The sequence below is a fragment of the Drosophila eugracilis genome, unplaced genomic scaffold (genome assembly GCF_018153835.1).
Source record: "Drosophila eugracilis isolate 14026-0451.02 unplaced genomic scaffold, ASM1815383v1 contig_2088, whole genome shotgun sequence".
NCBI lineage: Eukaryota > Metazoa > Arthropoda > Insecta > Diptera > Drosophilidae > Drosophila > Drosophila eugracilis.
The window spans coordinates 4008710-4020000 of record NW_024572964.1 but is presented as its reverse complement, the minus strand read 5'-3'; the positions used below and the strand labels follow the sequence as shown (position 1 = coordinate 4020000).

The window sequence follows — 11291 nt, the reverse complement described above, 5'->3', positions numbered from 1 at the left end:
TTCCGATTACAACATCCAGAAGGAGTCCACTCTTCACTTGGTTCTCCGTTTGCGTGGAGGTATGCAGATCTTCGTGAAGACCCTGACTGGCAAGACCATCACTCTGGAAGTGGAGCCATCCGACACCATTGAGAATGTGAAGGCCAAGATCCAAGATAAGGAGGGTATCCCTCCAGACCAGCAGCGTCTGATCTTCGCCGGAAAGCAGCTCGAAGATGGACGCACACTGTCCGACTACAACATCCAGAAGGAGTCCACCCTTCACTTGGTGCTCCGTCTCCGCGGAGGAATCCAGGCTTAATCTAAACATTTCCAAATAAACACAATTCGTTGCACGCATATTACACGAGACTCATTCAAGAATCAAGATTAGCAAACAATGAATGGAGGGGCGGACATATCAAAATTTCAGTACAGACCAAGAAATCACTGGTTAAATTGATTTGAATATATCCAAATTTTCTATTCAAATTCATATTTAAATAAATAATAATTTGAAATGACTTGGTAGTTTTAATTTAATCTTGTGCCGTTTTTAAATACCCAAAATACCAGATTTAGTGTGCAGCAGCCCTGGTTGGCAAAAAATGAGGCGTTAGTACATTTTGATTATTTACCATTTGCCAAATTTAAGTTGGTAATTTGTGAAAATGGCTAAATTACTGCAGCGCGTAGAAATTACATTACGTAGCTTTTATATTTTCAACTCTAGTTTTGGACAAATTGAGGGAGAGGTGTGTTTAGACTATTTAAAGTTAAGGCAACGCCCCTAAATGACTAATATGTTTGCAGGAACACAAAAAGGTTTTGTTCTACCATCCAAATGATATTGAATTAAACACTAAAATAAAGGATGTAGGTCTAAGTGAGGCTATTATAAGGTTTACTGGGTAAATATCAAAGTTTATACGTAGAGAGAAGGTAAGTTAAAGTAATAATTGTCGGTTTTCCCAGAACTTTTACTTCCGAAGATGATTGCCAGGCGCTGCATACTCAGAAAACCACCCAACTTTTTTACCAACCAGAGCCAGGATATTGGTTAGTTTTGGTTTTAAATGTTCCCAAGGAGGTGCGGCTCAAAGATGGCGTGGAGGTGGCCGACTATCGGGGGGCAGAAATCTCGGACAGGATATATAGATCTATCCTCAGGCAATGCTATCTAATGTTTCGCTTTCAACACGGAGGTTTCTCATCCGTTGGAAGTAACGAAACAAATCCAGATAAGAGAAGGGAACTGCTTTGCCAAGAACTCCACAAATTCTATGATCATCACTTGGGAAACCTGAAGGATCCCTCGCAATGTGATATTATCGACATGTTGCATTCCATACAATATCTTCCCCTGGACAAATCCCTTTTTCTGCGTGCCCAAAATTTCGGCACACTAGGTGAGACCTTTACCGACATTAAGGAGAGCATAATGCTATACCAGGAGCAGGTCCTTTGTGGTGGAAAACTCAACCCGGAGGATCTGCACAGCTTGCATTCGTATGTAGTGGAACGTGTGCTGAAAGTGGAGGCCAGCAATTCGTCTATTGCAGTGTCCCCCTCATTGAAAAGAAGCATAAGTGAAAGTCAGGTTGGGGGATTTGTGAGTACCCAAAATAATGGAGAGGGAGACGGTCAGGAGAAGGATAACTTGGAGGATCCCTTGAAAGTATATGTCACCCTGGAAAAGAATACAAAGCCCTACTATATGCTCATATATCGAGCGTTGCACATAACGCTTTGCCTATTTTTGGATGGTATGTTGGAATCTAGGAAAAAACTGTAAATAACATCTAAAATATCCTTAAAATTGCAGCTGACCAACCATCCCCGAAAAAAGAGTTATATGACGAACTCCATGCCTACATGGCTCCACATCTGACATCTTTAGCCCGTGATATATCCAGCGAGTTGACCAAGGAGGCAGCTGGTGCGACTGGTCAGGAAAACTCCATCAGTAACAGCGAATCGGCACCCAAGTACTTGTTTATCAACGAACAGAGCCTGCAGCATCACACGAACTTTCAGAGGCACCTTCCCCATGGATTGCCCCGAAATGTCCTTAGTATAATAGCAGACCTGGCCAATGCAAGTGGAAAGGGCGAGATAGAGAGTGCTCCTTCAGAGGAGATCCAGGTGAAGACGACCAATGACTACTGGATTGTAAAAAGGCGTTGTAACTATAGACAATACTATGTCATTCTGTGCAATAGCAAGGCCACTTTGTTAGACGTCACCCAGGAAGCAAGACGCATTTTCGAGCAGGAGCTCACAGATGATGTATTTTTTGACAAATAAAGAGGAGAATCAGATACAGAATGGGAGTGCGCCAATTGTGGGGTCTTTGCCCGTTTCCCTGCCAACAGAATCTGCAAGTGGATCGGGCATCCGAAGTCGGATTTCAAGCCAGCACCGCCCCGGAGTCGCTGGCATCATTATACACACTGTTGGATGACGAGGAGCTGGTGGTTGTGGTGACTCCATTATGGGATTTGCTGATTTTCACAACGTATATTCGACGATTGGACATGCAGATGCTGTAGTAGTGTTGCTCGTAGTCGATGGTGATTCTTTCACAGCTGCTGTTCGGCATAAAGGACTCGTCGATACTAAGAATTAGGAGCATTTATTAATTTATCCACTTACTACCTTTGTTTAAATACCCACCTCTCTGTGAGATTTAGAAGGCCCATTATCACATTAGCGCTGCGCTCATCGTTCTTGAGCTCTCCACCTGATTCCAGGACTGCTCCATCTTCCTTTAGTATCAGGTAGCCAATCTGGTTGGGCACAATTAACTTTTCCCTGTCCATTTTCACTAGAATATTTATTTATTTATCTTTTGCACCCACACCCACAAGTGTGACCAGATTGTTGACCTACACAGTTAGTTTGAATTATAATTATTTAGTTACATCTTGTTTGATTGCTTATTTTCTTAATAACCCAGTATAGCTTATAGGAAATTGTTATTTATGGCTTAAACCTTCCGATTTTATAAATATTTCAAAACCAACTTTAAATATACCGAAATTTCCAAATATTGAAATTTCTCTTGGCAACTCTACTTAAGTGTTACCAAATTGCCTCAGCCAGTGCTGCAAACTCTCAGCTTGCGCGCCATTGACATAAATTTGAAATTGGGACACCAGGCTAAGGTTAATGCATTCAAAAGACAAACAACGCACATCAACAGGAAACTAAAACTCCGGCTCTAAGTCAATATTGGGCGTGGTCAATGTGGAGGCGTGTGCAAGTGCATGGTTAATGCCTCCGTCTGGAAAAAGTGGTAAAAGGCCATGGACAAGGAAATTCTCAACACAGTCTCTCCGGAATGGCCAACTATTATCGACGCAAGAAAGCCGACGCGGTGTTCCTCAACGCTAAACCCTTGAATAGTGCTAATGCTCAGGCATATTTGTACGGAGTTCGAAAGTACTCCATTGGCTTGGCGGAGCGTTTGGATGCGGATTATGAGGCTCCTCCTCTGGATAGGAAAAAGAGCGCCGAGAGCACTGCATCCAACAATCCCGAGTTTACGCCGGTTAGTGGATTTATTTTCTGCTTTAAATTTCCGTCTATGAAAAAGGATTCTCTTGTCTCCAGAGTGTTTTCTATAGGAACATAGCTCCTGTCAACTGGTTCTTAAGGATTATTGGTGTACTACCTATCGTGAGACGTGGCCCTGCCCGGGCCAAGTTCGAAATGAACTCCGCCTCCTTTACTTATTCAGTGGTTTTCTTTGTGCTCTTGGCAGTGAGTGCATAATATATTATAACCTTTCATAGCTTATTATTTGACCTTAATAACCAATTTTTAGTGCTACGTGGGATATGTGGCTAACAATCGCATCCATATCGTGAGATCATTGAGTGGACCCTTTGAGGAAGCGGTGATTGCCTACTTGTTTCTGGTCAACATCCTGCCCATTATGATTATACCCATCTTATGGTATGAGGCCAGGAAAATAGCTAAGCTCTTCAATGATTGGGATGACTTCGAGGTGTTGTACTATCAGATTTCCGGGCATAGTTTGCCTCTAAAGCTTCGACAGAAAGCTGTTTACATAGCCACCGTGCTGCCGATCCTCTCAGTTTTATCGGTGGTCATCACGCACATTACCATGTCGGATTTGAACATTAATCAAGTGGTGCCATATTGCATCCTGGATAACTTAACTGCTATGTTGGGTGCCTGGTGGTTCCTCATTTGCGAGGCCATGAGTATTACGGCTCATCTTTTGGCGGAGAGATTCCAGAAGGCCTTGAAACACATTGGACCTGCTGCCATGGTGGCGGATTATCGCGTGTTGTGGCTTCGATTGAGTAAACTAACCCGGGATACAGGAAACGCCATGTGCTACACCTTCGTCTTCATGAGTCTCTACCTCTTCTTTATCATCACTCTATCGATTTATGGACTAATGTCCCAGCTCTCTGAAGGATTTGGCATCAAGGATATAGGACTTACTATAACAGCTTTGTGGAACATTGGACTACTTTTCTATATCTGCGATGAGGCACATTATGCCTCGGTTAATGTGCGAACTAATTTCCAAAAGAAACTGCTGATGGTGGAGCTGAACTGGATGAACTCGGATGCCCAGACGGAGATAAATATGTTCTTAAGAGCCACCGAGATGAATCCATCAACAATCAATTGCGGTGGCTTCTTCGACGTAAACAGAAGTCTCTTCAAAGGACTTTTAACCACAATGGTCACCTATCTGGTGGTTTTGCTACAGTTCCAGATTAGTATTCCCACAGATAAGGGGATTCTGAAGGGAGCTACTAATATCACCGTTGTGGATTTTGTGATGGACAACCTGGATAATGATATGAGTCTAATGGGAAGCACCACGCCCAGCACCACCACTGTAGGAACCACACTGGCACCACCCATTATGAAGCAAAAAGGAAGGAAAGGTTAATGGGAAATATAATAAAAAAGATTAAATAGATAAATATTAGTTAAAATGCATCTGTAGCTGAGGCCAAATAATAAAAGCACTTAAAACTTCACAAGTTCCTTAAATGTTTATCCATTTTTAAGAAGGTAAGTAGAACTGCATCCTTGAAAAACATAACTATGATATGTTAAAATGTTGCACTTTTATTTGATATTCATACTTTTGTTGTTCTGTGCTACAAAACAGGAATACTTAAAATATTGCTAGTTAACTGAATTTAAGGCATATTTAGTAGGTATAGTAAACTTCTGTTATTTCTACAAAGAAAATAAACTTTAAACTTCGTTGATATTTATTCGAATGCCAATTTAAAATCAATCGAGTCTAACATTCCGCATCAAACTGAGACTTAAGCCTTCGCGTTTCTCTTGCTTTCGTAGCCTAGAGGTTAGAGTGTGCGGACTTCGCTTGGAAGTCCCGAGTTCGAGTTCTGGCAATTTCTAAGTTATTATTTTATTTTTAAAATTCGTTTCTTCACTTCCAAACTTTTATTTAGGTGCTGGAGTAGTAACGTGGCTTACGCGACTTTAAGAGTTAGTTCTACACAAAAATAGTTTATGTATTTGCCGGCAAACCAATATTGCCGACTGCTTTGAACTGTCTTTCCTCTTGGGATATAGACGAGCTTCAACGATTCGTAATATGTGTTAATATGCCTTCCTCTTTCCATATCCGTTGGCTATCTAAAATAGTATCTCTTCTATAACCATATCACACTCTGTTTTGCAATACAGAAACTGTAGTACAACTGCAATCAAGACACCTGATGGGGAAGTTCCAAAAATTGAATCTCTTTTCATCTACTTAACACTGGCCATCGGGAGATTCGGTAAGGATGTGCTTATAGCCATTGCTGCCCAGATACATGTGCTCGCGTTGGAAACGATAGGGTATCTATGGATGAGGAAATTAATAAATGATGTACATATAAAGTCTGAACTTACGGCTCCTGGAGCTGGACAAGGTATAGCCACAGTGGCAATCTCCCGGAGTTTGTTCATGGTACGCAGACTCTGGTAGAAGCTGTGCATAACATACCACTTGCAGTAGTCCATGCAGATCAAGATGTAGCAGACGATAACTGAAAAATTAGTCAAGAAAATGTATGAAACTCTACTCTTTTTTGTATACGATCCTAACTTACAGTAGGGCACTTGACCACCCAGTAACTGCACCACTTTCGTATCTCTTAGCATGAAAACTAGAACTCCCAGACCCATCATCAAAAAGAACTCCACAACAAGCCAGGGAATGATTAGGCCCGGTCGATTCTTGTAGACTCCGAAGAACAGGGATATGGTACTGATGGAGTAAATTCCCGCAACTCCAGCCATCACGTAGAGTAGATTTTCAGTGGCTGCTGCCAGTTGGGAAGCAGTCTGCAGGCGAAGATCGTTGTGGAAGGGTGACATGTTGTAGAAACCATTGTCCTTCTGGTCCAGGATGTCCAGCTCCAAGACCTCGCACATCTGCTCAGCATGAGCCAAGCCCAAAAGAACCAGGAAAAGGGCACAGTGCGAGATCAACTAGGGAGAGCAAATACAATATTTAAATTTAAGATATTATTTATTAAATAAAAATAATATATAAGAAAATTTTCAAATTTTAAAGTGATCTTCATTATAGAAATGAAACCGATAAATATTTAGTGTTAACGGAAACCGGAACATCACAACGATCAGCTGTGTCTTCTACCCCTATGTACCCCTCAGACTGAACGGTTCTCGCGAGCTTTGGCTACAATTCCCAACTGGTTTTAGCAGATTTAGCATTGACTCCCTCTATATTTCCATACAAAGCTTTAAAAGGGTGCTCGTCCTAGCACGTTCCCCATCACGGAACATAAGTGCAGACGCATTGCGCCGCGGGAGTGTCTCCTTCGTCCCGCTCTTGAGTGGGCGGGGGCGAGCGCCCAATTGCCGCCTTCGACGTCTCCTTGCGCGCCCAGTGGGGTATGGCTTTGCATATCCAGTGCGTAATTTTTGGATTTGGGGCCGCGGCTGCACATCCTGGATTGCTTGGGGATCTCGGTCCCCTTGCGTGCCAGTGCGCTGCGCCCCGCCTGATTTATCTATTTTCTGAGTTCTTATATAATCGGTGGGGGATATATAGTGTGAATATATCCTCTCCAACTTACCAACTGATAGATGCTGGTCAGCAAGGCCGTGGTCCTTAGATTCTTGGGAGATACGGGTGACATTAGCATTTCCCAGCTGCGCCGACAACAGTTTTTCCACTTGTATCCAACGGCGGATGATCCGCTTACCGTCGGCAGCAGCATTTTATTTGAGTTTTCCTGTTTTTCCTCAATCAATTTATGGATTTTTCCCGCTTTCCAGCTAATCAAAGAGCGACGCAACTGTTCCGCGACTGTTTCGTCATGCAATTGACTACTTGGAGACCTCGCAAAAACGTGGAGTGGGGACAACACCCACGCAACCCAAACTTTTCCGGAGCTTTTCCCTATGGTTTGAGTAAAAACTGCACTGGTGAATTAATAAAAAAAAGGTACTATATGGATTAAACAACGTTGAGTGCCAAGGTCTGCGAAATGTTTTGACTCGGTGGAAAGCTTTTCCGACTGTGTTTTGTTTCGTTTCCTAAGGATGAGTACGTTGACTAATTGATGGGGTTTGTGCCTTCAAATTACAATTTATATTTAACCCAAAAATTTGTATTTCCAAGGCTTAACTTTGCTATTCAGTAGCTATAATTTCTTGATTTCATATTTCCTAATGTTAAAGGGTATTTAAGATGAGATCTGCAAAAGACAAACCTCCAAAAGCGACCAATTTGGGGGTTGTTTTCCTCTTGAAACCGCGCAGATGTTTATCGCCCCCTTCGCAGAGCTTTCCTTTCTTTAACTTTTCAAAGCTTCCGCCAGAGTTGCCACCGTCTTGCGAAGCCTAAGCAATTAAGTTGGCGCGGTACTTCCCCCTTGCATACCGCACAGCCCGTTGCTATGATAAATTTTTGCATTTTAAAAGTCAATTTACACTGGAACTATAAAAATGTAACATAAATTTTGCCAAAGCAGGCCATAAAACTCCGGCCAGTCGGCGCGGAAAGAGAATCAAAGTCGTGTCGATGCCACTGGGCAACACTCGAACCATACCGTCCGAGTCCCATCATCACCATCATGATCTTCTGGAGAATGGGAATGGGATTCTTTGAGTTGGACCTGTGACTCTGGGACTTATGGCGCTCCCTTGGAGTTGGGAGCTACTTGTGGGCCTAATTGATTGTTTTTCTACGAGCTCGAAGCTCCGAAAACTCCTGGCGAGGATCGACGAGGGATTCTGGGGATCTGTGGATCTGGGATCTTCGCACAATGTTGGTGGAAAAACGAAACGATGATGAAGACCTCAGGGGCAATATATGTATGTTGTTGGCGGCTTGTTATCATTGGGCGTGTTTTATTAACTTTTAAGCTGCCATGCACGCGAGGGGCCATAAAAAGTGCAACTGGCGGTGGCTCGGACAACGACCAAACTGAAAAAAATGGTAAAAAAAACTGCAGAAAACTGCAAAACTGCAAAAGTCAATTAAAAATTTTTTACATTTGTTTGCACACACAGGAATGGAACAGGGAAGCGGTGAAGAGATGGCTTAGGCTCCACCATCCTGGCGCGATAATCATAACTGCAAAAAAGTAAGAAAACTACGCGCAGGCGTCGCCCGTCGATAATTTATGGCCAAAAAAGATGTTGGCCAAAGGGGGCGTCAAAGGGTTAGCTCTTTGCTGTGTTTCTGCTGGGGCACAGGTGATCCCTGTGCTGGCAAGCTGGTGTATTGAAATATCATCTTGCAACCATTTGCCGTTCAATTTGCGTTCGCAACGCTCTTTTGATTGGTTTTTCCAGCCCATCACCCGACCGCCCGCTCGCTGACCATGGGATTCGACTACAAATTGATTGCCTTAAAGTAACTTGTAAAATGCATCTAAGAGATGCACTTGACGAAAGTTTGAAAGAAGCTGAAATCTAAAACATTAAATAGTAACTATTTGGAATAAAAATTTATATTACTTAAAATATATATTAAAGTCTACATAAACCATAAACCATTTTCTTTAACTCTGCGATTTGAAAGTTAAAAGTTGTTGGTATTAAGCTCAAATTTAAATGCCAAGTCATAAAATTGATAATATGTGTTTTAGTATTAATCGTAAAGTGCCATAAAAATCTTTAGTGTTTGCTAATAACTTGTGAAAAAGATAAAAATGATGGTGCCAGTAATACATTAAATTAGTTAGTTTATTTTTATTGCTGTTTTAATTATTAATATTTAATTTATATCAAAAAAATATCACTAAAATCACCACCATTTACTATAACTAGATTAATAATATTTAGTATTTAATTTTGATAAAACCCCAATTACTTTTTCTCAGTGTTAACTTCCCCTGGAGTTCCTCTGCTGTCTTTTGGGCTTCCTGGGCTCCTCTTTCAGCCAAAAACAGAAGCAACATTACAAATGTGTGGCGTTATTGCCACGGGGGAGGAGTCAGGAGTCAGGAGCATCGACTTCTTTTTGATTAAAAAAAAGGAAAAAGTGGGAGAGCAGAGGAGATTTGGCTGGAAGTGGATGTGGATATGGATTTGGTTGAGGTTGAAATTGTGGTTGGGGGATACTATGCTATATGCTATGGACTGGTTGCCCAAAAGCAATCGACGTTGTTAACAAGCATTTCAGCGCATGACAATTGGCATGCACACCTCCGGGCCATTAATATGCAACCGATGCTGACACATTTGGAGCTCAGCTGAGCTGCAACTGCTGTCATCTTGGAACAGCTATCGAGGGGCCTGAGCCTGGGCCTGGGCCTTGGTTATTTAATCACAGAAAATCTTACGAGCATAAATAACATTTCCCCGACTTATTTGCACAATTTGTTTGCCTGTTTTGACAGTCGGGTTTCCAGGCATTTTCCATCTATGAAAGTCTTTAGATTTTCTGGAGTGGGTTGGTTCGATAGATGTGGAATGCATATGAGATATAGTGCTATGAAAGTAATTACAAAAAATATAAAGGAATTATCATTGGGTGGAGTCCAATTTGATATAAATAAAGTTATTTAGGAATGTGTGGACTCATGAATAAAAATCTGCAGGTACACCATCAAAATCTTCTTTTGTTGTTCCATCTTTTTCCTTAGCTTTTGAATTTCAGATGATTCTGCCATGTCGCACTCCTCCTATCACTTTCATAATTTCACTAAGCATTTCACACCTTTCACTGATTCCATGTCTGAAGGGGAATCATTGTCACGTTTCTGGATTCGAATTTTCATAGCAAATATCAATCGTCGCGCATATTTGCATAGGCCAAATATGAGATGAGTTTGGATGCCCCCTCACATGAACGGGGAGGCATTGTCATCAGGATACATTTGTGTCGCGGATTTTTGCGGTGCCGCAATGATGAAGATGTTGACAGTTGCTGTTAAACATGCACCCCCAACAGCAGCAGCAGCAGCAACACCATAAACCCCGCAGCAACATCAGTTCCTGCAACGGCAATCGAAAAACAAACGAGTGAGAAAACCCTCACTCACTCGAATCTCAAGGGTGTATTCAATTGTGTCAATTTAACGCCTTTTATGGCCCACCAACCTCGAAACATTTTCACCCACTCCAGCCCACCGATGAAACCCCCTTTTTTAGTTCCTGGATAACCCCCACACTCTGCCACACATTGCTGCTGCACGTTGGGCATATTAATTATTGCAGGGCAACGGTTGCAAATAGATCGCTGGCTGTGCTGTTTAGCCCACTCGATGTGCTGCCACCAGTGTTAATTATCCCTCCAATCCGATGGGCTTCATCTGGGATATGGTAGATGGGATATGGGATATGGGATATCGAGTATTTGCCAACTGCATGCTCGCTTTACGCCGGCCAAACACGATTATTAGTCGTAGTTGCCTGTCTAAATATTGGAAATTGCAAATGGGAAATTGTCAATGTGCCGGCAACGCTGCTTAAATGGTTTATGGATATGTGTAGCTGGCTGATGAAGGAGGAGGACTCATCTGAAGGATGCACATCGGTTTGCTGGCAAGGAAGAAGGAAGCATCTCCTTTACAAATGTGGGCGGGGCTTTGCTAACAGGAATTGTAATTAAATTGGTAGTTGCACAAAGCGTTTAGAGTTTGATAGGGAAAGATGAGATATAAGACTGTCTTAGGATTAATATGAGAGAAAGAGATTTTCTTTAAAGGTACAGTAAAGAGTATCTTTAAGTTATTAGGCATTAGTAAGTACATCTCCCTCTTCACCAAAATGAAGCAATATTTACGTGCAAGCCAAAAGGCCTTCGAGCTAAACCTAAT

The 11291-nt window shown here is 42.1% G+C and overlaps 5 protein-coding genes and 1 non-coding gene across 6 annotated transcripts in view; 4 read left to right on the top strand and 2 right to left on the bottom strand.

Moving 5' to 3' along the window:
* The window catches only part of LOC108107981 (polyubiquitin), a 5050-nt gene extending 4711 nt beyond the window's left edge, over positions 1-339 (top strand). The window contains 1 exon segment of the mRNA XM_017215823.2: positions 1-339. This exon segment is cut by the window's left edge and continues 452 nt beyond it. Within this exon segment, the coding sequence (XP_017071312.2) occupies positions 1-301 (301 nt within the window). The 3' untranslated portion in view covers positions 302-339.
* Positions 340-619: 280 nt separating this feature from the next.
* LOC108107976 (vacuolar fusion protein CCZ1 homolog) lies at positions 620-2307 on the top strand. The gene is made up of 4 exons (XM_017215820.1): positions 620-734; positions 793-890; positions 955-1745; positions 1805-2307. Exons 1-4 carry the CDS (start codon positions 651-653, stop codon positions 2284-2286), a joined length of 1455 nt encoding a protein of 484 aa, XP_017071309.1. The 5' UTR covers positions 620-650; the 3' UTR covers positions 2287-2307.
* Positions 2243-2961, bottom strand: LOC108107982 (ragulator complex protein LAMTOR4 homolog). The gene is made up of 2 exons (XM_017215825.2): positions 2656-2961; positions 2243-2597 (listed from the first exon to the last, which is right to left on the bottom strand). The coding sequence occupies exons 1-2, from the start codon at positions 2799-2801 to the stop codon at positions 2390-2392; spliced, it is 354 nt and encodes a 117-aa protein (XP_017071314.1). The 5' UTR covers positions 2802-2961; the 3' UTR covers positions 2243-2389.
* A 346-nt stretch (positions 2962-3307) lies between these two features.
* Positions 3308-4918, top strand: LOC108107979 (gustatory and odorant receptor 63a). Its single transcript, XM_017215821.2, has 3 exons — positions 3308-3532; positions 3595-3744; positions 3809-4918. The coding sequence occupies exons 1-3, from the start codon at positions 3323-3325 to the stop codon at positions 4916-4918; spliced, it is 1470 nt and encodes a 489-aa protein (XP_017071310.2). The 5' UTR covers positions 3308-3322.
* A 166-nt stretch (positions 4919-5084) lies between these two features.
* LOC108107980 lies at positions 5085-7475 on the bottom strand. The gene is made up of 4 exons (XM_017215822.2): positions 7095-7475; positions 6102-6483; positions 5902-6038; positions 5085-5851 (listed from the first exon to the last, which is right to left on the bottom strand). Exons 1-4 carry the CDS (start codon positions 7236-7238, stop codon positions 5762-5764), a joined length of 753 nt encoding a protein of 250 aa, XP_017071311.1. The 5' UTR covers positions 7239-7475; the 3' UTR covers positions 5085-5761.
* On the top strand, positions 6760-7018 carry LOC121529924. Its single transcript, XR_005993695.1, has one exon. It is a non-coding gene; the product is annotated as a U11 spliceosomal RNA (small nuclear RNA).
* Positions 7476-11291: the final 3816 nt, after the last annotated feature.

Bases quoted from the DNA above. Each gene is read 5' to 3' on its own strand.
- LOC108107976 (XM_017215820.1), top strand. From the start codon at position 651: ATGGCTAAATTACTGCAGCGCGTAGAAATTACATTACGTAGCTTTTAT. The intron at 735-792 runs GTGTGTTTAGAC...ATATGTTTGCAG, and splicing joins TTGGACAAATTGAGGGAGAG to GAACACAAAAAGGTTTTGTT. The intron at 1,746-1,804 runs GTATGTTGGAAT...TTAAAATTGCAG, and splicing joins GCTTTGCCTATTTTTGGATG to CTGACCAACCATCCCCGAAA.
- LOC108107982 (XM_017215825.2), bottom strand. From the start codon at position 2,801: ATGGACAGGGAAAAGTTAATTGTGCCCAACCAGATTGGCTACCTGATA. The intron at 2,598-2,655 runs GTGGGTATTTAA...CCTAATTCTTAG, and splicing joins CTTCTAAATCTCACAGAGAG to TATCGACGAGTCCTTTATGC.
- LOC108107979 (XM_017215821.2), top strand. From the start codon at position 3,323: ATGGCCAACTATTATCGACGCAAGAAAGCCGACGCGGTGTTCCTCAAC. The intron at 3,533-3,594 runs GTTAGTGGATTT...TCTTGTCTCCAG, and splicing joins ACAATCCCGAGTTTACGCCG to AGTGTTTTCTATAGGAACAT. The intron at 3,745-3,808 runs GTGAGTGCATAA...ACCAATTTTTAG, and splicing joins TTTTCTTTGTGCTCTTGGCA to TGCTACGTGGGATATGTGGC.
- LOC108107980 (XM_017215822.2), bottom strand. From the start codon at position 7,238: ATGCTGCTGCCGACGGTAAGCGGATCATCCGCCGTTGGATACAAGTGG. The intron at 6,484-7,094 runs GTAAGTTGGAGA...TGCTCTCCCTAG, and splicing joins TGACCAGCATCTATCAGTTG to TTGATCTCGCACTGTGCCCT. The intron at 5,852-5,901 runs GTAAGTTCAGAC...CCTCATCCATAG, and splicing joins CTTGTCCAGCTCCAGGAGCC to ATACCCTATCGTTTCCAACG.